The 26489-nt window shown below is 38.6% G+C and overlaps 1 protein-coding gene across 3 annotated transcripts; it reads right to left on the reverse strand.

Moving 5' to 3' along the window:
* zc3h14.S (zinc finger CCCH-type containing 14 S homeolog) lies at positions 1–26489 on the reverse strand. Of its 3 annotated transcripts, none has more exons than NM_001127824.1 (17): positions 26211–26379; positions 23395–23437; positions 22317–22431; positions 21421–21461; positions 20482–20662; positions 19912–20323; positions 18642–18823; positions 17297–17397; positions 16689–16832; positions 15333–15407; positions 13761–13920; positions 12718–12935; positions 11847–11964; positions 10625–10761; positions 4403–4494; positions 3641–3747; positions 1–368 (listed from the first exon to the last, which is right to left on the reverse strand). In NM_001127824.1, exons 3-17 carry the CDS (start codon positions 22400–22402, stop codon positions 362–364), a joined length of 2061 nt encoding a protein of 686 aa, NP_001121296.1. In that variant the 5' UTR covers positions 22403–22431; positions 23395–23437; positions 26211–26379; the 3' UTR covers positions 1–361. The 3 variants fall into 3 exon arrangements, with proteins under 3 accessions (NP_001121296.1, XP_018087281.1, XP_018087280.1); XM_018231792.2 differs by having other exon boundaries at positions 29–368; positions 11847–11961; positions 26335–26489; XM_018231791.2 differs by having other exon boundaries at positions 29–368; positions 26335–26489.

Genomic DNA, 26489 nt, shown 5'->3' on the forward strand with positions numbered 1-26489 from the left:
TGTGTTGAAATAATTGTATTCTGCAGAATTCAACAACATAAGGCTTTAATGGTTTTAAAAAGTTGGAGGAAAAAGTCCTTGTTCTAAAAACATGACAAGGATTTCCCATTCAGCAGCATATAAAACCATTCTAAATACATTACAAAAAATAGATTTTACAATCCAAAGTGTAACTAAAACAAAGTCTAAAACCCATAAAAGCAAAATGGAGGTGCAGTCAAAGAAAACAAGAAAAAAACAGTGTCTTCAGTAAGGAGCCAAAGGGAGTTGTTTTTTGCCTTTCGAGGGAGTCTTCATGGCTTCAGCTGTCACACAATAAATGCCCCAGAAAGAGCAACATCTTCAGTCTAGTGGAACAAAATCAGTCGCTGGTGAGAGAAAGGACAAATATATAAGCAAAGAATGTAAGGACTTTTAACAAATTGTTATGTTGTCTATGTTAGGGAAGGTCTACAAATAGTGATGGGTGAATTTCTCCCGTTTTGCCAGAAAATTCACAAATTTCCCACGAAATTCGGTAAACGGCGAAAAATTTGCGAATTTCCCACAAAATTCGCTAAACTGTGAAAAATTTGTGAAACTTGAAAATTGATGCCGGCGTCCGAAAAAGTCGATTGCGTCAATTTTGACGCCAGTGTTAAAGTCACTGGGCCCCCGCAATTTCCGCAACGTGGAAGTTCGCCAAAAAGCATTTCTGCAGAATACTGAAAGCAGTTATTTGTCTGGCTGCTTCTATTCTCTGCACTGCTGGGTCTGACTCCTCAAACAAATGAAAGAATCCAGATAATTGACCTGCAGGAGGACAAAATCCAAACAACTTTAAAGAGTTGGAGCCAGGAGTGAGTGCAGAGGATAAAAGGGGACAAAAATACTGCTTTTAATAGTCAATGACATTTACAAATAACTTTGAACCAAGTGATAATTTGTAATTAGGGATGCACCGAATCCACTATTTTGGATTAGGCCAAACCCCCGAATCCTTCACGAAAGATTCGGCCGAATACCAAATCCTAATTTGCATATGCAAATTAGGGGTGGGAAGGGGAAAACATTTTTTACTTCCTTGTTTTGTGACAAAAAGTCATGGGATTTCCCTCTCCTCCCATAATTTGCATATGCAAATTAGGATTCGCATTTGGTTCGGCCGAATCTTCAAAATATGAATATACACAAATTACCTATAGTTCATGTTGGTTGTTTTGTGCTGAGAGATTTGTTTTTGTAAGTAATTATTATTTGAAGTTGCCAACCTGACTCTCCCTTCATAAAGGGGACCCGTCACCCAAAAAAATTATTCAGAATCCTATTTTATCACATCAGTCAAGCAAAATGAACTTTAATTACACAATATAAATCATTTGAATCTTGTTTCCATCAGTCTTGGAATTCATAATTATAACAAGCAGGCAGGAGCCATTTTGTGGACACTGTTATTAAGACAAGTCTTGTATCATCTCAGAATCTTGTTTGTGCACCAGAATGGGGGACCTGATGTCCATCCCCATGCCCTGGCTACACAATTAAATGGTGAAGAGAACAGGGGAATGTGGGGAGGGCAGTGACATCTAGTGCTCAATGGAAAGTGAAAGTAATTGTCTGCCCCGCCTCTATGCCTAAGGCATAGAGGAGGGGCAGATAATATTTGATTGACAGCGGAGATGTTTAAATGAGCTTACAGCAGCTATGAATGCTTTAATACAAAATTTTAATTGGATTTCATGTTTAATTTGGAATGAGCTTTTATTATACAGCTTTGTGTGTCTGGGTGACAGGTCCACTCTAACCTGCAAATGCTTTTATTTCAAAATTATAAATTGCATGCAAAGATATGGTTATGATAGATTTAAAACAAAAGGTTAATTTCTGGTGTCAGTATCTCTTTAATGCATATTGGAACATTAAAATGGCATTTACTTTCATTACACAATTAGCTTGTATCTAATTTAGTCAACGCTCCTTCCTTGAACAGATTTTTTCATTTGCATCTTCGTCATAGCAGAAGTTATTTATTTCGATGTTAAATGGGTGGTTCACCTTTAAGGCAACTTTTAGGGCAGAGACACACAGTCGGATTAGTCGCCCTGAAGAAGATGCGATTTGTCACCGGGCGGCTAATCTTCCCGAATCGGAGTGCGTCTCTGCCCTTAGCATGTTATAGAACGGCCAATTCAAAGCAACTTTTCAACTGGTTTTCATTATATTTTTTTTTATAGTTATTTGCCATTTTCTTCTGACTCTTTAGAGATTTCAAACGGGCGTCGCTGACCCCATCTAAAAAGCAAATGCTCTGTAAGGCTATAAATCTATTGTTATTGCTAATTTCTATTACTCATCTTTCTATTCAGGCCTCCACTATTCATATTCCAGTCTCTTATTCAAATCAATGCATGGTTGCTAGGGTAATTTCGACCCTAGCTACCAGACTGCTTAAAATGCCAAATCAAGAGCTGCTGAATAAAAAGCAAAATAACTCAAAAAACCTTTTATAAAAAACTAAAAACAATACTAAAAGTTAACTTAAAGGCGAACAACCCCTTTAACAAATAAATACATTACAGTATGGAACCTGTTATCCAGAATGCTCGGGACCTGGGGTTTTCCGGATAACGGATCTTTCTGTAATTTGTGTCTTCATGCCTTAAGTCTACTAGAAATTAATTTAAACATTAAATAAACCCAATAGGCTGGTTTTGCTTTCAATAAGGATTAATTATATCTTAGTTGGGATCAAGTACAAGATACTGTTTTATTATTACAGAGAAAAAGGAACATTTTAAAATCTGGATTATTTGGATAAAATGGAGTCTACGGGAGACAGCCATTCTGTAATTCTGAGCTTTCTGGATAATGGATCCCATACCTGTACACAAAAATCACAATTTTAGGATTCAGTTAAATATGAAATTCCAACACAAAAGTCTGTCTTAATCCAAATTCTGTATAATTAGAAAAAAAAGGCTGGGATATAACCAAACCCACAAATGAAACAAAATATCTGAAAGGGATTGTGTCATGATTTTTATGATGTTGTTTTTATTTCTAAATGACACGGTTGACACTGCAAATAATTCACTCTATAATATAACATTTCATTCCTGAACCAGCAAGTTTATTTTTTTAGTTGTAATATTGGTGTGTAGGCGCCATCTCAGGTCATTTTGCCTGGTCATGTGCTTTCAGAAAGAGCCAGCACTTTAGGATGGAACTGCTTCACGGCAGGCTGTTGTTTCTCCTACTCAATGTAACTGAATGTGTCGCTGTGGGACCTGGATTTTACTATTTAGTGTTGTACTTAGATCTACCAGGCAGCTGTTATCTTGTGTTAGGGAGCTGCTATCTGGTTACCTTCCCATTTTTATATTGTTAGGCTGCTGGGGGGGCGGAGGTGATATCACTCCACCTTGCAGTGCAGCAGTAAAGAGTGACTGAAGTTTATCAGCACAAAAGTCACATGACTGGGGGAAGCTGGGAAACTGACAATATGTCTAGTGCCATGTCAGATTTCAAAATTAAATATAAAAAGATTTGTCTGCTCTTTTGAGAAATGGATTTCAGTGCAGAATTCTGCTGGAGCAGCACTATTAACTGATGCGTTTTTATCCCCATGACAGTATCCCTTTAACTACAGCCAAACACCCACCTGGCTTGTGCACGTGTCCACTTTAAAGTGTGCCGAGCAGGTACAGAAACTGCAGGATGGTAGAACTTACAGTCGGGTCGTGTGCACTGGGTATTAAAACGGCAGTGCTAAAAGTAGGAAAACAAAAGCAAGAGTTTAATATCCACAAAACACTGAAGATCCAGTAAAAGACAGTGTGATGGTGCTTGTATACAATCAATAGCAGCACACTTCTGCTGCAAAGAGATTTATTCACAGCACTGATTTTATTTGTTAAAAAGAAACAAAAAAAAACCACAACAGTATATTTGTCCTATCTCCAGCTGTGTGGCATAACAATGAGTTACATTTTTCAAAAGTATACACGTTTATCTTCCACAATTAAGGGGCAGATTTATGAAAGGTCGAGGTGAATTTTCGAATGAACAAAATTAGAATTTCAAGCTATTTTTGTGCACTTCAACTAGGGAATAGTCCAAATTCAATTTGAAAAAAATTAAAAAAATTTGAATATCGAAATTTATCATGTATCAGTTTTTTTGGGGGAAAAACTTCTAATCGAATTCGATCAAACGCCCTATTACTTTGATTCGCATGATTCTAGTTCGGCCGAATAGGGACCTACTCAATCAAAAACGGACCTAATCGACCTATAAAAAAACCTTCGACTTAATTTCGGTTGGTCTTTTTGAATTCGAATTTAGAAGTTTTTTCAATTCGAAATTCGACCTTTGATAAATATGCCCCTAAGTGTCCCATTTAATAATAAAACCAATCTCTTACCTTTGGGTGGTAGAAAGAGCAGTCTGTTTTCTTGCAAGCAGGGAAGTACCGGCATGGCTGGGAGGAAGGATGTGAAGAGGAGGTGGTGGAAACTGAAAGAACAATGCATCCTTTTAAATCTAAAGTATCTGGGGGGAAAACAAGAGCTATTCCTAGAAGGTACAGTATTAGCTACATGAAACACGCAAGTTGCAGTTGAGTTTAGAATAACAGCTGTGCATTATCAGGAGCTGCCCTGGGTTTTGGAATTCTATGTATGCAGTTGATTGCCAATTCAAGGGCATATAAGTCTGGTAACACTGCTTTGAGTAGAGCAGTGATATGCTGTTCCAAGTCTCTAGGGAATTACAGACTCTGGGATACCTCTAAACCGTAGGTTGTTCCTACGGGATCTATCCTCCAGGTCTATCACCTTGTCGAAAGGTGCTCAATTTCTATCTGGGTCTTACTTTGGGTGTCCGCTAGCTCATTATGGGCTTCTGCAAATTCACGCATTTTGTCTTCCAAATGTGCCGTGCGGTTGCCCAGGTCTCTGATGTCTTTCTTGAGATCATCGGTAAGTTGTTTAATGTCATTCCGCAGGGTGTGCTTCATTTTCTGAAGCTTTTCTTTAATCGGGGCTGCTGTAGCCGGTGCCTGCTCCGAAGTCTTATCTGCCATGATCACCAGTGCTGCCTTTCTTGGGCTGCGTTGTAAATCCAAGATGGCGCTGGTGTCAGCGTTCTCGCGTGCAGCTTTAGGTGAAGCCAGATTAAAGAAAGCGGTGACTGCTTTCTGTTGTTTCTTGTTCGTTTTCTTGGCCCCCCTCATTTAATCGATGCTGATCTGTAAGATTATAGAGTTTGTGGGAAATGTTCTCTTATTTCTCCATTATTCCACTCTCCTTAATGATGGAGCGCTCCTCTCAAGCGGCCATCTTGGTTAGCAGGCAAACTCCGCCCCCACCTCTTGTATTGAAACTGATCCATGATCCCTGGTATGTGATAAATAGGCCCAACACTAGCATAAGAAACATTCCCTGTGCCACCATGCTTCACACTGTACTGTGTCTTGAATTTAGTGTGTGGGGGTCGTCTGACAAGCTGTTTGCTGCCCCTAGACACAAAAAGAACAATCTTGCTTTCATCAGTCCACAAAATTTGTGCCATTTCTCTTTAGGCCAGTCAATGTGTTCTTTGGCAAATTGTTCCCTCTTCAACACGTCTTTTTTTCAACAATGGGACATTGCAGGGGCTTCTTGCCGATAGCTTGGCTTCACACAGGCGTCTTCTAATTGTGACATTACTCACATGTAACTTTAGACCTTCTTTGATCTTCCTGGAGATGATTATTGGCTGAATCTTTGCCATTTTGGCTATTCTTCTATCCATTTAAATAGTCGGCTTCTGTTCTTCCACATCTTTCAGGTTTTGGTTGCTATTTTGAAGCATTTGAGACCATTTTAGCCGAGCAGCCTATTATTTTCTGTGCTTCTTCATGTTTTCCCCTTTCCAAATAACTTTTTAATCAAAGTTTGCTGTTCTTCTGAACAATGTCTGGAACAACAACATTTGCTGCCTTACCTCCTTAAATAATGGCCACAATTGTCACCTGTTTTTTCACAGAATGATTGACCTCATTAATTGAACTCCACACTGCTGTTATTTGTAACAAGATAATATTATTTGTAATTGCTATTAAAATTAGTAAACTATTTGCCATGTAGACATGTCATTTCTACCAAAAACAGGGATTGATCTGGTGAGTGATGTCGGACTGCTATTATTCTGAACACAACTGTATAATAGAGACAGGTGTATATATTGTATAATAACGTCCATTATTTGAAATATTCAGAAAGCTCTAAAGACTAAATACAGGTCATGAAACACTAAAGCCCTTCATAGTTCTATAATGTGGTAAATTGAACTGATTTCTATTTTCAACTTGGCATGCTGAGGATCATTAAAGGGAATCTGTCATCATTTTAAAAAAAAAATTTTATTGCATTTTTATAAAAAACACACATCCATAAACACTGTCTGGCAAATAAAATGTTAATCCACAAATCCATGCATAAGTTATTTTAGTTTGTATTTTGTCATGGGGGCTTCCATTTCTGCTCATTACACATTCATCCTGTGCTGCTCTAACAGCAGGCACAGCATTACCTGTGTGCTTGGAGGCAGCCACTCTGTAATGAAAAGCCAGGTCGCACTACGACATGAGAATCTAGCTGTACACTCCCCCTCCCCTCTCTGCCCATGCGTGTGTTGTTTGGAGGAGAGACGTCACATGGTTTGCAGGGAAGCAATTACTTTCACTTTCCTACGTTCTGCTCTACAGCTGCACTAGCAGCCCCTCCTCCCACAGACACTATCAAAGCTCCTGCTGTTCTGTAAGTTTGTTCTCTGCTTTCCTTTGGAGGGGGGAACTTTCTCTCCTTGCTGCCTTCCTAGTTTGTTTTACTGGTTACTAGATGAGGTAAAGGAGCTGTGAGTTCCCTCTGCTATCCACCTCACACAGACCTTGCTCCTTTCCTACCTGCAATACTTCTTTTTTCATTAACTACTTACTGCCTCCTTTCTCCTGAGCCATTTTAACCCTTCCTAGACTTCCTCCTAAGTTTTCTTGGTTTTCAAGTATGTCCTCCTTATTTTATCCTTTTTTTCTATTCCCTGTCATCAGTCCTGGGAGTGTACTCCTGTGTTTCTGCCATTCATTTTTGTGTAAACAAATATAATAAACTATCTATATAAAATATTTTTTCCAGTGCCCAAAATGAATTGTGTGTGTGTATATATATATATATTTATTTATTTTTGAAACGTAAGTGGGGGCAGTGATCACAGGCACTATATTATTATTTATATGTTTGTATGCAGGATTTCAGTCCTTCTGAAGTGGTGTCAGTGGGAGCTTATCTTGATTCCTGCCAATTGTTCAATTGACAGGCTCAGCAGACAAGGCTCTATTTACATTACAGCAGCTTGTAGGAGGGAGGGGTAATGACATCACTCCAACTTGCAGTGCAGCAGTAAAGTGTGACTGAAGTTTATCAGAGCACAAGTCACATGACCTGAGGGCAGCTGGGAAATGTCAAAATGTCTAGCCCCATAGCAAATTTTAAAATTAGATATAAAAAAAATCCATTTCTTGTTTTGAAAAACGGATTTCAGTGCAGGATTCTGCTGTAGTAGCACTATTAACTGATACATTTTGTAAAAAACATGTTTTTCCATGACAGTATCCCTTTAAAGGACCAGTAACATCAAAATTTTTTTTAAAAGAATTCGTTAGAATACAACGAAAAAAAACACCAAGAGAAATAAAATCTTAAAATAGCAAAGCTTTTATTATGAAATAACTTACAGAAATTCTGCTTCCGCTCCACTACAAAAAAGGCGACACGGCGACCATCTATACTGCGGCGCTCGATTTCTCCTCCCTGGCTATTCTAGTGACAGTGTTTCCTCTGCCCCCATCTCCTTTTGCAGCTCTTGGTGCCGATACCCCTTCCTGCGCTGCGATATCTGTCGGCAGTTGCGAGTGTTGCAAAGAAACAGGACTTCTTCGCCAGCCTGGATGAGACCCTATTGGCCCGAGCAGAAGCATTCGCTGCAGTTGACATCGCCGTGTCCCAAGGCAAGAGCCATCCCTTCAAGCCAGATGCCACGTACCATACTATGAACAGCGTGCCATGCTCCTCCAACACCACCGTGCCACTCGGACATCACCAGCACCATCAGGTGCTGGAGCCCGGGGACCTCCAGGAACACGTCACCTCCACGTCCCTAGCATTGATGGCCAGTACCGGACATGAAGGAGTCAGCGGCGGCGAAGGAGGTGGAGGGGCAGGAGTTGGTGGCGGAGGCTTGATCTCTACCTCGGCAGATCCGCACAGCCACATGCACGGACTGAGCCACCTTTCCCACCAGGCAGCCATGAACATGACCTCTGCCCTTCAGCACCCTGGACTGTCACCCCTAGTTTGCTCCTCCGCTACTTGAATCACTCAGCAAAGGCTTCCAACTCGCGCGGGTCAGTCTCTGAGTCACAGACACACAAGACTCCCTTTACTTACAGTCCTGGAACGGATCTTGCGGAGCAAACTGAAGTAGAATAGCACCACCGTGCCACTCGGCCCTCACCATCACCAACATCATGTGCTTTCGCCCGGGGACCTCCTGGAACATGTCACCTCCCTGTCCCTAGCATGGTCGCCACTCATCACTGCAATGGGGGGCAGGTGGCTTCGGCAGGCTAGGTGTCTGCGACTCAGAGACTGACCCGCGCGAGTTGGAAGCCTTTGCTGAGCGATTCAAGTAGCGGAGGAGCAAACTAGGGGTGACAGTCCAGGGTGCTGAAGGGCAGAGGTCATGTTCATGGCTGCCTGGTGGGAAAGGTGGCTCAGTCCGTGCATGTGGCTGTGCGGATCTGCCGAGGTAGAGATCAAGCCTCCGCCACCAACTCCTGCCCCTCCACCTCCTTCGCCGCCGCTGACTCCTTCATGTCCGGTACTGGCCATCAATGCTAGGGACGTGGAGGTGACGTGTTCCTGGAGGTCCCCGGGCTCCAGCACCTGATGGTGCTGGTGATGTCCGAGTGGCACGGTGGTGTTGGAGGAGCATGGCACGCTGTTCATAGTATGGTACGTGGCATCTGGCTTGAAGGGATGGCTCTTGCCTTGGGAAACGGCGATGTCAACTGCAGCGAATGCTTCTGCTCGGGCCAATAGGGTCTCATCCAGGCTGGCGAAGAAGTCCTGTTTCTTTGCAACACTCGCAGCTGCCGACTGATATCGCAGCGCAGGAAGGGGTTTCGGCACAGAGAGCTGCAAAAGGAGATGGGGGCAGAGGAAACACTGTCACTAGAATAGCCAGGGAGGAGAAATCAAGCGCCGCAGTATAGATGGTCGCCGTGTCGCCTTTTTTGTAGAGGAGCGGAAGCAGAATTTCTGTAAGTTATTTCATAATAAAAGCTTTGCTATTTTAAGATTTTATTTCTCTTGGTGTTTTTTTTCGTTGTATTCTAACGAATTCTTTTAAAAAAAATTTTGATGTTACTGGTCCTTTAAGGACCATAAAGGAGAAAACGTTCAGCAAGATAAGAGAGAGAGGAGAACATTATAACATTTCAAGACAAACAAACAGTTGCTCGGTCAATATAACTTTAAAGTTGCAAAAAAAAAAAATCTGACGTTTCCATTATATTTAGCAAATGTGCATATGTAAAGGAAGAACAAGATTAATAAACTGTCCAAGAGAGCAATTGGCTGGTTAATCAATGAATGAAGCATGCAATGCTAGCATAATCTCTCTGAAAACTATTAGGGATGCACCAAATCCACTATTTTGGATTCAGATGAACCCCCGAATCCCTTGCAAAAGATTTGGCCAATACTGAACCGAATCCTAATTTACAAATGCAAATTAGGGGTGGGAAGGGGAAAACATTTTTTACTTCCTTGTTTTGTGACAAAAAGTCACCAGATTTCCCTCCCCGCCCCTAATTTGCATATGCAAGTTAGGATTCGGATTTGGTCGGCGTGGCAGGAGAATTCGGCCGAATCTGAATTCTGCTGAAAAAGGCCGAATCCCAAACAGAATCCTGAATTCGGTGCATCCCTAAAAACTATGGATTGATTTTGCATAGAATACTCAAGCCTCCCAGCTCAATACTTTCTACCTCAAATGAATACATTAATTCATCCTGCAAAACGAAGGGTTTAGCAATCAATGGAGAAAAATGAATACACGGCTATGCAATACTGGCCAGTTCTACAAGGCAACAAATTGGCAAATTATTTAACTATTTTTAGGTTCAAATTTAGAAAAAACCCCTAACTATCCCTGAGAACGCAAAGGAAAAGTTGCAAGAAATCTTCCTATGGACTTGGGAATTTAGTACTGCACCCTGTCTGACTTGTATGTAGTACTTATGGGTGAGCAAAGAAAACAAATCACCCCACTATATGGTATCTTATGAAACAGATATAGTGAAACCTCCCATGGATTGAATGGATGGAGAGCGTACCTGCTCCGCCCCTTGTATGGCTGCCTTTAGAAAGTGATTTAGGATGGATGGTATGCAACTGTCATATTACAAAAGCAAATAACAATATTCCTGATTTTAGGGGTTGCACAGCAATACATTTGCTATGTGAGTAAATGGACAGGCTGCTGGGACGGTGTTCTAGATGCAGATACTGAATAGCGATTCCTTTAAAAAATCCAAAATCACCTGGTTTTACTGGTGGCACTGGAAACCGTTTGCTGGCGTGCGTGAAGGGGCAGTCTGCTTTTTTACACTTTGCATCATATTTACAGTTTGGGTGAATGAAGAAACATTTGTCTGCAAACCGGCAGTTAGGAAAGGATCTGTGCAAATGAAAGGTGATAAAAATTAATCATGCTTCAAACCAACCGACAAACAGATCCTGTGCAACATAAGTTTGACTTGGGAAATCTGCTGCTTCAATATAAATAACTTAAAAGACATGTAAACTTCCCCACGCAAAAATGTAATCACTAAAGCGCCTCTTTGAAAACTCTAAATAGCTGCCACTCTGGATGTTCAAAGGTTAACAGTAAGGCTGCAGCATCCCATTAATCACTTAGGATTCCTTCTGCTCCTCTAACCACCTCTGCCCCCTCCCTCTGGAATTTCCTTTGGCTGTTGGCTCATAAGCATGCTCAGTTCTTCTCAACTCAGATTAATAAACACACCCTCCACTGCAATTAGTGCTCAATTCAAGCAGAACTTGTCTTCTTTAATTGCATAAGCTTTACATCGTATATGTGCGGTTGGCAGATATAAATGCACTAATGATGTGTCAGAGGGAAAATGGCCCCCAGGTGAAAGATGCTGTTTTAGGGAAATGTAATGATGCTGTCAAATGGAGGGAATATATATGCAGCACAAATAACGTCGTTTGGGTGGGGGAGATGTGCCAAATTTAAAAATGTAGGCTTTACATGTCCTTTAAGATGGTAAATATACTGTAGGTAAGATTCCAAACACAAAAGTACATCTTTGCATTTGTTTATGGGATTGCAAGCTGTCTGTACAAACCCAAATTAAGGCTAATTTACACATCTTTAAAACCACAGATCAAAAAAAAACGAGTTGATATAGTTTAGCAGGACGATGGACTTTTCAGGATTAGGGCATATAACAGTTTTCTAGTCGTAACCATTATCCATGAACTATACTGTACTTGAAATGCTTCCCAAAAAATAAGACATAAGAACAAAAAGTTGTAAGGCACCTCTAGTCTGTTAACTTTTCAAAGGTATTTACTGAGCATGTGCTATTGTAATTCATACAGAGAAATAACACTATAAAAACTAACAAGCTCTGTAAAGCTTATTGTGCTTATTGCTATTACATTACCATTGAGATCATTACCGGTTTAAAATAGAATTGATTTTACAGTTCACTTTATAAATAATCTAGGACTTACTTGCATGGAGATGTTGGATGATGATATGCACAGCTGTCAGCATTTTTACAGGCAGGCCAATATTTGCAGCGCTCTCTAATTTTCTCCTTGGTACCACTACTTGTATTTTCCATCACTACTGTAAAGACAGAAATTGTTTAAAGGACCAGTATAATCAAAAAAAAATTTTTCAAAAAATTCGTTAGTATGCATAAAAAAAAACACCAAGACAAATTAAACTTTAAAATCGCAAAGCCTTTATTAAGAAATAACTTACCGAAACTCTGCTTCCGCACCTCTTCAGAAAAGGCGACACGGCAATGATCCATCGTGCGGCACTCGATTTCTCCTCCCTGGCTATCTTCTAAAGGAAGGCAGGGAGGAGAAATTGAGCTCCGCATGAAGGATCACCCAATCGCTTTGTGATGAGGAGCGCAAAAGTGCAAGCGGAAATTCGGTAAGGTATTTAGTTAATAAAGACATTGCAATTTTAAAGTTTATTTGCTTTGGGTTTTTTTTTTTTGATCTATACCAACAAATTTCTTTTTGATATTACTGGTAATTAATGTGAGAGCATATAGATCGTATAGGCTTGTTTGTTTTCTATGATCGATCTTGAAAAACTCCTTCCTGACCAAATGCCGCTACTGTCGGTTAGAGGTTATTCTACTTCAAATAAACTCTAATTTGAAAAAAATAAATTGAATGCTTATTTAGAAAAAAAAATTGAGAAAAATTCAAATAGCTGGAACTTTTACCCTAACATTTTCAATCTGCTGTAAAAGTAAATTGCCATAGGCAGCTCCCATTTACTTCTACATGAACTTGCGATCATTTAGATGGTGAACACTGATAAATCACCCTCTAGGTATTAAAGTTGTAGCAAACTTACCATCATTGGTGCATAGAGGCTCAGTAACAAGCTGCATTGGATAGTTCTGCTCAGGCCTTGCAACAACACCGAGTTGTTCTACACAAGTTTCTCCTTGCTCAGTATAACACATTGACTCATCTACTTCCTGGTCCGAGATATAACCAGGTGGACTGGGCACCCCATCTAGAGTCACAATAAACTTGGGGCTTGCAGGTTTCTCATATGTCGGTGCTTCCCTGCAGTAACATAAAAAATAAATTAAACGGTTGTTTTAAACAAATGACTCAGCAAGCCAGATACGTCGTGAGTGGGAAGGGTTTGTGATCATAAAAGACCAATATAGAGTTCTGTGGTCAAACTTTAAAGTGAAATGTGAAATGTGCCACATCAACATGAGAAACATTGATACTGTTGCAGGGAGTGTGTATGGGGTCATTCCTTTTTATTACATCTGCACTATACAGGTATGGGATATATTATCCTAAAACCCGTTATCCAGAAAGATCCGAATTACGGAAAGGCCGTCTCTCATAGACTCCATTATGATCAAATAATCCACATTTTTAAAAATGATTTCCATTTTCTCTATAATAATAATAATAAAACAGTACCTTGTACAGTTCTTGATTTAAACTAAAATATACAGTCATGAAAAAGTTTGGGAACCCCTTTTAATTCTTTGGAGTTTTGTTTATCATTGGCTGAGCTTTCAAAGTAGCAATTTCCTTTTAAAATAGAACACGCCTTATGGAAAGGGTAGTATTTCAGCAGTGACAACGTTTTTTGGATTAATAAAAAATATGCAATAAGCATCATAACAAAATTAGACAGGTGCATAAATTTGGACACCCCAACAGAGATATTACATCGATACTCAGTTGAGTCTCCTTTTGCAAATTTAACAACCTCGAGACACCTCTTATAGCATTTGATGAGTGTCTGGATTCTGGATGGTGGTTTTTTTGACCATTCGTCCATACAAGAGCTCTCCAGTTCAGTTAAATTTGATTTGCTGAGCATGGACAGACTGCTTCAAATCCTTTTTTATTTGAAAGTCTTACCTTGGCTGAATCATGCGCCCTGGCAGAGGCTGAGCTGGGCAAGGAGGAGAGACAGAATTGTTCTGGATTTGTGGAGATGGTTCCTTAGATAGTTTAGGCCTTTTCAAAATAAAGGATCTGCTATCCAGTGGTCTCAGAATTTCTGCTTCCTCTGAGTTCACTAGAAACCAAAAGGTCAGTAGGTTTGAATTAAAACGAATACTTTTTTCATTTGCTATCCATCCCATATGTTGAACAGTTTTGGAAAGTACCATTAAGCATAAAATTTGCATTAATAGTACGATGTTGAAAAGGTGATTTGTGTGTTACTTATGTTAACCTCAACAACTCTCCTGATTATTTTTTCTTGGTATTGATAATACAGCACAGCCACAGAATTATTAGCACTCAATTCCAACCAGGGCATTATCTGCTAGGAGTTCATACTTCTCTAGTTTCCTTCAGCACTCAAACATGCATGCAGGGTAATTCCTGATAAAATTGATGAGTGTTTGTGTGTGTGATTATTTTGGTGCTATATAAAGAATAATAATAGTAGTATGATAATAAAATTAGTATTTGACAGCAGGGCACATTGATGGATTGCCAATTCATATTTTTAATATATCTATATCATGCATTCTAGGACAGCACTACTTTAGTAGAAGCTCGGCTGAACTGTTATGCTGCTATGTAATAATAAAACAAAGTTTTGTCCTACAAAGTAATGCGTTTTCCAGGGTCTCTTGGTTAATAAAATAAATTATTATTAAAATTATTATTAAATTAATATGGTTTCTTTCTTGTACAGGTAACATTTTTTATCTTTCTATATGCTATAAGTTCTGCCCTTATTCACCTGCTTATCTGGTGCTTAAACAAATCACCACCTGTGTTTTGTTTGAAGGATTTTGAGATTCTATATTTTCATGATTCGCACTGAATAGCCTTACAAAAAAATATATATATTTTTAACATTTAAATCCTGCAGGAATTAGCCTGCAGGATAAGATAATGTTAGATTAAATTAGCGGCAACTCGTTCTGTAGTAGTCCAAATGAAAAAAAAATGCAGATTGACTATACATTGGGGCTCATTTATCAACACTGGGAAAATTTGCCCATGGGTAGTTACCTAAAGCAACCAATCAGTGATTAGCTTTTTAAAGCCAGCTGCAAGTAGAACAATGAATGCAGCAATTTGATTGGTTGCCATGGGTTACTGCCCATGAGCAAATTTGACCAGTGTTGATAAAAGACCCCCAATTGTCTTCCTCCTGTGGATTCTGAAGTCATTACGTGGGTGAAGGACTAGTACATCCCCTAATAGGAGATATATGAGCTCCTGCTCCCCTGTTCTGTCAGTTTATGTTTAGATGCTTTGTTTACTCAGTAAAATAGAGGAAAGTTACAACTTTATTGTCATAAATTGGACCATTTTAACACACTTCAGCCCTCCTCACCAAATATTTTCTTTTTCTTACCAAGGTTTCTTATTACATCAATTAAATAGTTATAAATGTTGTATTAGTTGGTTCTTTAAGATGAAAATGATAATTTAACGCAATATAATTATTTAACTCAATATACAAACCTGGATTTGGCAGTTCTATTTCTTCCTCTAGATTTGGCTGCAGCCTGGAGAGTAGATCCAACTTGTGCAGAGGTTCTGATAAAAATATAGAGAAAATACATATTTTTTAGTCTAATATGCTCATGTTTCTATAGATAAAATAATTTAAACATTATCTGTATAAACCAAGGTAAAAATATTCTCTTGTACTGTTTAATTGATAATTTTCATGTTAAAAAAAAATCCCTTTGTCTATTTTCGTGGGTGGAAGAGGGAGCAATTACATCCAAAGAAAATAGCCAAGTTAAAGGATGTACCACATGGGGCGTTTATCACCTTTATTGTGAAGTGCTCATCAAAACACCCAGACGGTTTCCCTGTTAGCAGCTTTTAGTACCTGCAGTTCTTGTATGAATATTGCAGGTTAAGATGAACTTAAAAGCACAGTGCACAAAATTGGGAATGAACTTTATAATCCCTGTGTTCAAAAGCATCAAAATATATGAACTGCAGCCGAAACATCACAGGTATGAGATGGGTTATCCGGAAACCTGTTATCCAAAAAGCTCCAAATTACAGAAAGCCCATCTCCCACAGACTCCATTTTAGCCGAATAATCCAATATTATTTCCTTATTGTCTGTAATAATTAAACAGTACCTTGTTCTTAATCCTAATTTAGAATGAATCCTAATTGGAAGCAAAACCATCTTATTGGGTTTATTTAATGTTTACATGATTTTCTAGTAGACTTAGGGCATGATCCAAATGACAGAAAGAGCCATTATCTGGAAAATCCCAGGTTCTAAACATTCTGGATAACAGATCCCATACTTGTACAATAACTTTTCAGAATAAAAATGTTCCTGACAATTTTAAGGAGCATTAAACCAAATGAAAGTTCATCGTTATCAAGTCAGATACAGCACAGTGTTGATCTGAGCTAAATGTTATTGAATGTGGGGCTAGTCACTGGTTCTGAACCTATTCATTTAATTTCGCAGGTGTTGCAATTTATAAAGGGTTTCAATAACCTGTGCTCATTGTCCTCCCCCAGAAAAAAAAAAAATAGTCAGGAAAAAAATTAAGCCATGTGGGGGGGGGGAACCTTTCCTGTTATAAACTAATGGTTTTCATAAAAGCAAAAACAATGCATGCATTTTGGCAAATAACAGTGTGCAGTCCAGTTCTGTAAGAAAGTTTCTTATTATTGCCCATGCATTCAGAGCTATATCTAATTGATGTGCTGCATTGAGAAGTTAACTAGATGCTTTATTTTTCAAATCTGAAAAAAAAAAAACAGCAGGCCAAAATGTAGGCGTTAAGAAGCTTCAGACCCCATACTTATATAGGAAAGGTAAATTTTGTGTCTTATTACCTGGCATTGCCTGATGTTGGAGCTCTTGCAAATGTGAAGGGTAGTTAAGTAGAGATGATCTATTTTGCAACAACATTAGCTGCTCCTCCTCCGGAAGCAGACGTGATCTTGGAATCACTGGTACGGTTTGCTTTTGGGGTGCAGCTTGAGAGAAAATACATACAATATAAAGCTCAGATCAGAAGATATTAGTTATCAGTGTTCTTTAAAAAAGTTATATGACAATGTTAAAGGATATCTGATCCTTGAAATAGAACTGTTTTATATATGCTGCATAAAAGCATATTTTACCAAGTTGTCAGCTCACTGCTTGATTTTTTGACTTCATGGAAAAAACAAGATAAAACTGCCAGCACATTACAACACCAATGTAGTCTAGGCAGTTTCTCTCAATACTCAAAACCATACTGTGATTTTCAGAATTAAAAGTAACACTGCTTCTTTAAAATCATTTTTGTACAATGATAGGCAAAAGTTGTAATGCCTCTAAGGGCTTAAATGACTATTAGTGAACAGTTTTCATTAGCACATTTAAATGAAACAAAGCCAAAGAAGGAAAGAAATGTGTATCGTATAAACAAACAGTTTCAAGGTAAATGAGATCTTACCTGTAGAATAATTTGTTGTTTTGGAAATACAATCTTGGGCTTCAGATATAGCTTTAAGAATTAAATTCTTGTTAGCTTGCTTGGTGGGAGGAAGTGATGGTCTGGAAAGAAAAATAATTTGTACAGCAATTTATTTTCCAGTATTAGAGAAGTAAGCAATAAAATATACCATATGTATTTTATCTGGTTTCCCCATTAGTAACAGTGCACTCAAAAATTACTTGAATAGATGCATTCACATTATCAGGTGACATTATAATATTATAAACTTTGTCCAGATAAAAAAAAAGTGTTCAGCTTAAGAAATAGTTTTTGCTTTCCCTGCATAAAAAAATCAACTGCTGGATTAAAGGAAAACTATACCCCCCAAACAATGTAGGTCTCTATACAAATATATTGAATAAAACAGCTCATATGTAAAACCCTGCTTCATGTAAATAAACCATTTTCATAATAATTTACTTTTAAGTAGTATGTGCCATTGGTTAATCATAAATAGAAAATTGCCATTTTAAAAAATAAGGGCCGCCTCCTGGGATCCTAGGATTCATGGTGCACACAAACAAACCAAACATGTTAGGTCACATGAGCCAATTAGCAGACAGAGATCTGTCTTTTGCTTCCACACTTCTTCCTGTTACAGTTACAGACAGAGTTGTAGTATTTCTGGTCAGGTGATCTCTGAGGCAGCACACAGACCATCACGAAATGGTTATTCAAGACAAAAGATGTAAAAGGGTAATATTTACTTTCCCACTCATTTTTAAAAAAAAACAGTTATATGTAATAGGAATGTTTTCTGTAGTGCACCATGATAATAAGCTAAATCTGTTCACTTAACTCCCTAGCTTCCAGAGGAAGGAGCTAAAGAAAAATGTGCTTTCCAGTAAACTATAAAATCCTGTTTAACTATGTAAAGCTGGCCATACACGGACAGATTGTGTCTCCATTCTGCAAACGATCTTATCGGCTAAAAACATTAGTTTGAGCAATCGATTCACCCGTTCATGGTAACAGACATGGTAACAGATATGTGAGGAGACTTTTGGTGTATCTTTGGCATGTAGGCTACAAGATCTAACATATATTGACCAACGGCAAACTGTTCCTTTGTTTATTTTCGCAAAAGGCATGTGCAGTGAAAGATCATTTATCTGAAAATTATCTGACAATTTTTATACCAGATCAACTGTTAGGACAATTTTTTCAGAACAATACGATCCTTTACACTGCATCAATGTAATAAGTAGCTAATTTTATCTGATTGTGCTAAAATCAGTCCCTCACATGAAATCTGCATGTGTATAACTACCTTAATGCAGCACAAAGGTAGTGTTTTGTTTACCTTCGTTCAGGCTTGGCTGGTACAGACACACTGCTAGAAATACCAGCTGTTCGAAATATACAGTCTGTACCCTCTTCATCCTCTTCCCCCTCCTCCTCTACCTCTTCTTCATCAGTGATAAGTTTTTTCACTTTCACTACTGAGCTAGCCACAGGCAGTCTCCTTTTTCGTGACGTTTCTTCCTAAATGATAAAGACCAGGAGATTAAAAAAAATGAAAAAATAATAAGTAGAAACCATTTAATATATTTAAGTTCCCCAGACAAACAAGAAGCTAAACTTAGGTTGCTAGATTGCTGCAGCAAGGCAAATGGGACGTCTCACAAGCAATAGGTAAAACAAATGTAATACAGTTTTGCATATAAAAACCTTTATTTTAAAGGGATACTGTCATGGGAAAAAACTTTTTTTCCAAAATGAATCAGTTAATAGTGCTGCACCCAGCAGAATTCTGCACTGAAATCCATTTCTCAAAAGAGCAAACAGATTTTTTTATATTCAATTTTGAAATTTGACATGGGGCTAGTCAATTTCCCAGCTGCCCCAAGTCATGTGACTTGTGCTCTGATAAACTTCAATCACTCTTTACTGCTGTACTGCAAGTTGGAGTGATATCACCCCCTCCCTTTTTCCCCCCAGCAGCCAAACAAAAGAACAATGGGAAGGTAACCACATAGCAGCTCCCTAACACAAGATAACAGCTGCCTGGTAGATCTAAGAACAGCACTCAATAGTAAAAACCCATGTCCCACTGAGACACATTCAGTTACATTGAAAAGGGAAAAACTGCAGCCTGCCAGAAAGCATTTATCTCCTAAAGTGCAGGCACAAGTCACATGACTGGGGCAGCTGGGAAATTGACAAAATGTCTAGCCCCATGTCAGATTTCAAAATTGAATATAAAAAAATCTGTTTGCTCTTTTGAGAAATGGATTTCAGTGCAGAATTCTGCTGGAGTAGCACTATTAACTGATTTTCCGATGACAGGATCCCTTTAAGTACCCTGATTTTAAGTTTTCCCGCATTTTACATTTTTTATTTGTGTTTTAAGCCCTATTTATTTTTAGGGTTTAGTTCTCCTTAACACAGTAAATATTGTAGCTCAAAGTAAAACGGACTCCTGTGATTATATTCTTTCAGAACTTGAAGAAAAAGTTACTTTTCCCTTGTTTTAAATTTTCACGGATTTTACATAATTTTTTCCTGGTCCCCTGAAAAACGTAAAATGGGGGGTTCTACTGTATTACTGATTCACAAGGATAAGTATTTACCTCTCTGAGTGATTTTTCAGATGCCAAGCGGAAAGCAGTCTTGTAGGTCTCAGACAAGTCACTCACATCCTGTATTCTTGAAGATCCAACAGTCATGCTGCTTTGTAACTTAAGCGATCTTCCAGAAACAAAGCTGCTCTGAGGAAATCTGTGCAAGCTGGAGTTGTTTTCATTTGTATGGTATGCATGTTGCCCGATCCCTGGAGGTCTATACACTTCTGCAGTAGGCCGCAAAGTCCTATAACTAGCAGACAGTGCAGTTCTCTTTCTTGATAGATTAGCAATTTCAGTGGCTAAACTAAGGTCCTCATTAAAAGGGTCATCAAGGTCAAGTTTAATGTCAATGACTGCTTCAGAAGGTGAGAACTCCCGAAGTGGCTTCACAGCAGAAGTCAGGCGTGCCACAGAGCCACTGTCAGAAAGAAAGCAGAACACACTATACAAAAAAAGCTATGGATTTTGTCTTTGCATAAGTAAATGAAAAATTTTATCTCTAAACTAGTTTTATAATTATCACATAAATTGACATCATTAATACTGGACTAATTTATGACTAGATTGCTTAATTACCTGCTACCTGTTGCTTGCACGTGTGAGCTGGTGGATGAATCATATCTTCCATGTCTTGTGCTGGAGACTGTGAGAGTTGGAACATCTTTCGCCAAATCATCCCTGCTGTTGGATAGACTTTTAAGTGATGGCATGCTGCTTTCAAATATAATAGCATCTGAAGTCTTCATGCTGTTGGACTCTGTTTGAACATGAAAATAAAGGGTACAATCTAAACCATATACAGCACTCAAATTAGCATCAGTGCTCAATATGCAGCCTAGCTGTGCTACCAAATTTAGTATATACAGTATGAGGGTAAGCTACAGCCTCTAAACTATACAAACACACAATATTCTGTCTAATGTAGTATAATGCTGTGCTCATAGCAAATAAATCCAGCCAGACTAGCATGGCAAATACATTACAATTAGTAGGCTGAAATTCAAAATGTATATGGTCTTTGTACATAATGGGTTTACTCCTGGAAAAGCAATGCATTATTCTTAAAACAAGAGCATTATTTTTTTTTTTATCATTGTCTTCAATAACGCAAATGCATGTGTTATTTACTTACACTGTGTCCCAGTTTTTCATATACAGGTATGGGATCTGTTCTCCATAAACCCGTTCTCCAGAAAGCTCTGAATTACAGAATGCCGACTCCATTTGAAACCAAATTTTTTTTTCTTTTTCTCTGTAATAATAAAACAGTACCTTCTACTTGATCCAAACTAAGATATAATTAATCCTTATTGGAAGCGAAAACAGCCTATAGGGTTTATTTAATGTTTAATTTGTTTTCTAGTAGAATTAAGGTTATGAAGATCCAGGCCATGAGAATTCTGGATAACCATACCTGTATTTGAACATAGCAGTTTTCTTTTTAATATAGTTTTTTTAAAATAAAAAACAAATTTTATATACATATATAAATGTATTTATTTTTTCCACACAAACCTGGAGTGACAGAGCGCAGTTTATCCAGTACTCCCTGCAGCCTAAAATAAAAGGAGAAATATAAAAATATATATATATATATAAATAAGCTAAAAACACTAAATTACAAACGGTTCCCATGCAAAAGTATTTTGCAATATAAAAAAAATGAATACTCTAGGCCCTTTTAGTATTACCACAAACCATGACAATCAGAGACCACTTAACGGATTGCTACTTTCTATTTTGCACAACACTGTTCATTGCAGGTGATACTTCTGGCATGCGACAATGCTGCTAACTTATGAGTTATACCTACTTGCATCTACCCCCACTATGTTTTTGGTTAACAAAAAAACACAATCTATAGCAACACCCACAATGATTAGTGAAAAGATTCAGGTGAAACATTATACCTAATAATATCATCTACACAACTACATGCTATTGTCTTCTAAGTACATAGATTAAAGCTGTGCAGTCTAGCAAATATTTAAACAATCTGTCTGGCTAGAGCAACTTGAATAGTTCCATATAATGGTGACTAGTCTGTGGGGTGCTAGGGGGTCCCCTTAATAATATTCAGCATTATCAAACTCCACACTATGGGCCACACAATGTATAGAAGTTAATATTGTTGCTAATGAAGCATATACAGGTATATAGTACATTTCTATGTTAACCGAATTCCCAAATTCATTTTTTGGGCATTTCATATTAATGTATTATATTTTATTAAGGTGTAAATAAATTACAAGTTTAAATTATTAGTGATCCACAGTATACTGAAGGGCCTTTGGGTAACTTTATATAATACATAATATTTTACCCTGGTGCTCTAAAATACAGCTGTTTCCTATGATTATAAGTCTATTGCACTGTTACAAACACAGTGAAATTTGTCATTAGACATGTACCAAGTTGTGAATCTGGTTGTGTTGCTTCCAAGGAATAATGACAGGTCATCCGTCATCTGCTTCTGACTTTTCTTATTGGCAACCATCACCATGATATAATCAGGTAGTTCTTCATCTGTTAATAAATAGTTAGTAAATAAATAAAAATACATTCATGTAGATTTGTAAAATCATGTAAAGAAAACAAACAACATGTGGCCAAAGGACCCACTTTGTGTGGCCCGTGGATCAACGTGAGGGAAGCTAATTGTAACTGGATTAAAGACAGGCACCTGGTTGCTTACCAACCCCTTGGATGTTGCTCTCAGTGGCGACTAATCGCCTCGTCTTTGTGGCGACCAATCTCTCCAAACGCCTTCCCTCACTCTGCGCCGGCTAAAATGAAAAAACGCCGGCGCTTATCACACGTGGCAGTTTATTTTCCGAAGTCGCCCAAAAGCGTTTTTTCATTTTAGCCGGCACAGAGTGAGGGAAGGCGTTTGGGGAGATCTCCCAAAAACGCCCATTGTGGCCTTACAGCTGCCTGTAATGAAACCCAGATATTCTGCTCAGAAGGGACAAAGAAAAGAAATGTATCAACTAAATGTATCAATTTAGAATAGTTTACAGGGTCGCGACCTCCCCTCCCAGAGAAGCTTCAGAAGGTCAAAAAAGACACTTTTAATATTAGAAAACCCATGACACCGAGAAAATAGAAAGTAATTAGAAAACATTGTTATTTCTGGTGATCTATCGGAAAACAACTAGTTGTTTGAAGGTGAACAACCCCTTCAATATTGAGCTCTCCAATCCCTGGTAGATACCAGGTATACGGTTACTAAAATCATCAATTTGATAAGTGAAAACTTCACCCTCAAAGTAGATTTACATTTTCCTTGAAGAATTGGATGCTGCTTATGGTTAAATGCTTATTCATACAAATGTCAGAAGGCTAAGTGCAGGAATGTGTTTGATACGACTGTTTGTGTACTTAGAACAGAAATGTATTTATTATATTACATTTATTCGCCACAAAAATATGACTCTGTAGTGTAAGAAAGCCTAAATGATGTCAGAAACATGAAAAAAAATAACTCACCAACATAGGCTCCAAGCTCCTGCAGCTTTCCTTTAATGGCTGTCTGCAAGATTAAAAAGAAAAGCATTATTAGAAAAATCAAGACACATTCTGCCATGGGTAAGGTAAGCGTCACAAACAGGAACACCAGAGGAAACTGCCCACAATATCACATCACCTAAGGAAATTAGGCTTGGCTTGATCTTTCAGAAAACACTTGTGTCTCACTGAGAGATACATTAAATCCACTGTCTATGCTCGCAGTCCAGACAAAAGGGATTGTTTAAGACTGCAAGTAACAAAGTGCAATTTCAAGTGCCAGCGACATGTATTCTTTCCGCAATGCAGCATTTGCCCTGAGAATTCCAGTGTTTTTGTGGTGAACAGGGGGAAGATACCCCTGATGCAATTGCGACCTACTGTTAAAGTGGACCCGTCACCCAGACATAAAAAGCTGTATTATAAAAGTCCTTTTCAAATTAAACATGAAATCCAAATTCTTTTTTTCTAAGTGTTCATAGCTGTTGTAAACTCGTTTAAAAATGTGAGCTGTCAATCAAATATTGCCTGCCCCTTCTCTCATTCCCCCTCTCTCTTTACCATTTAATTGTGTAGCCAATTCATGGGGATGGACATCAGGTCCCCCATTCTGGTGCACAATAACAAAACTCTGAGATGATGCACAGCTTGCCTTAATAACAGTGTTCACAAAATGGCTCCTGCTGCTTGCTATAATTATGAATTCCCAGATTGATGGAAACAAAATTCAAATAATTTACATAGTGTAATTTAAGTTCATTTTGTTTGGCTAACATGATAAAATAGGATTTGGAATATTTTTTTTGTGTGATGGGTCCCCTTTAACGTGGTGTGAAGTCCACTTGGCATCACTTCTGGCAAGTAGACATTCAGCATTCGCTATGTGAATAATGTGTGCACCGTATTATGTCAGCACTGCTATGACTGATGCAGATCACTGTAGGAAACCCTGGTGCTACCACCCATATTGGAGGTGGCAGGAGTTCCAGGGTTCCTCTGGGATAATTGTTACAACTGTGGTCATTCCAGAACACGAGGCAGCTAGTACTGAGCGGCCCAAAGCACAACTATACAGAAATGCAAGGAGCAAATTTTGGTCCTAAGGTCTCTGCCAGAAGCACAGTAGAAGGGGGACAGCCAATCACAGCCCTGCAGTCACACAAGCAAAGACAGACTTCAGTTCCCTATCAGGTCCTGCTAGCTGCTGATTGGTTCCTGTCCTACAGTGCAGTGAGTCGAGAGCCGCCGGCTCCCCTGCACAGCCTGGGAATTCAGGGAGCAGGAAGTGGAAGAGAAGAGAGGGATTATTAGGGTTTTTGCAGAAATATTCAATAAATCAGTTTGAAACATTACTTTACAAGTACAATTCTTCTATATCTAAATGAGAATAAAGCTCTGGTACATTCTTATTTTTTACACTAATTGTCTCCTGTGAGGGATGGGTGCCTTTATTTCAACCTCAACAAATGTAAATAAATTGAGTAGCATGGAATAAAATGCTTATGCGCAGATATCATCCAGGATTTGCAATTCCCCACCCCTAACCACTGTCAATGTTATCAATGAATTAAAGTGGACCTGTCACCCAGACACAAAAATCTGTATAATAAAAGTCCTTTTCAAATTAAACATGAAATCCAATTTCTATTTTTTATTTAAGCATTCATAGCTGTTGTAAGCTCATTTAAAAATCTCAGCTGTCAATCAAATATTGTCTGCCCCTCCTCTATGCCCGTGGCATAGAGGCGGGGCAGACAATTACTTTCACTTTCCATTCAGCACTTCTTAGATGTCACTGCTCCCCACACATTCCCCCAGTTCTCTTTACCATATAACTGTGTGGTCAGGGCATGGGGATGGACATTGGGTCCCCCATTCTGGTGCACAAACAAGATTCTGAGATGATACAAGGCTTTTCTTAATAACAGTGTCCACAAAATGGCTGCTGCCTGCTTGCTATAATTTTGAAATCCCAGACTGAAGGAAACAAGATTCAAATAATTTATATAGTGTAGTTATAGTTCATTTTCCTTGACTAATCTGATAAAATAGGATTTTGAATAATTTTTTTGGGTGACGGGTCCCCTTTAAAGGACGCATAAAATAATCTAATTTCTGAGTGTTCTAATCCTCATAATACAGATTAGACAACACATTTTAATGTGTAGCAAAACTAACTTTCAGCAAGAAGTTTTCTGACATATAACATACCACCCAACATTTTGGAAGTAAAAAGAGGGACAAAAAAAATTTTCCCGCACGTAGCACAGCAATTTCTGACCACACCCCTTTCTGTGGCCACACCCCCTAATTACCATGTTTGTTTTACAAAATTTGGCAGGTTACGAAAGTTTGAAAATATTTCTCCTCATCTAAACTGTGTTGTTGTGTCTCAAAATTGTTACAAAGTATCTTATTTGCACCTGTTAGCTGTTCTGGGCTCTCTGCTAAAAGCCAATTAAGTGAGAAATTTTGTTTCTTTTACTGGCTGTTCAGTGCAGAGAAAAGAGGGACTTTCCAGTACAAATGAGGGACTGTGGGTTGAGCTGTCAAAAGAGGGACTGTCCCTCCGAAAAAGGGACAGTTGGGAGGTATGATATAACTGCACACTGAGGTAAACTATAAAAAAAAAAAAAAAAAAAATTTCGCACCAGAAAGTTCCCCTAAGTATAAATACTGCCTCCAAGAAATTAGAGGGAACATTGGTATCAGTAGTTTAGGTCTAAACTGTGAGGGGATTCATTAGGCCAGTATCAGTAGAAAGTTTATATAGAACATCCCGGATCAGGAGTTCATACCATTTGCTTATTACAGGGGAGCTTCAGAAGTCTGTCGCGCAGAACTGACACTTGCTCTTAAGGTGACCCGCCTGCTGAGTTATCTTTGCCTATAATAAATACTATAAATGCCCATGTAACACACCCGAATTTTGCGGCTGATCTCCGTTCCAATTTCCATGGCTACGATTATCCGTGTCCGACTACCGGGTGTCTAGTAGAACAGGCCTCACAGTACCAGCGAGTGGATACAGTAAGAAAGGGTAGCAAGGTGAACGCTGACTGAGAAGATAGCGACGT

This window comes from Xenopus laevis, chromosome 8S, assembly GCF_017654675.1.
Source record: "Xenopus laevis strain J_2021 chromosome 8S, Xenopus_laevis_v10.1, whole genome shotgun sequence".
Lineage (NCBI taxonomy): Eukaryota > Metazoa > Chordata > Amphibia > Anura > Pipidae > Xenopus > Xenopus laevis.

Coding starts and splice junctions, on each gene's coding strand:
- zc3h14.S (XM_018231791.2), bottom strand. CDS start 26,370: ATGGAAATTGGAACGGAGATCAGCCGCAAAATTCGG. Junction 23,438..26,334: donor AGATCAGCCGCAAAATTCGG/GTGTGTTACATG, acceptor TTAATCTTGCAG/ACAGCCATTAAAGGAAAGCT. Junction 18,824..19,911: donor CTGAAAAATCACTCAGAGAG/GTAAATACTTAT, acceptor TTTATCATTTAG/GAAGAAACGTCACGAAAAAG.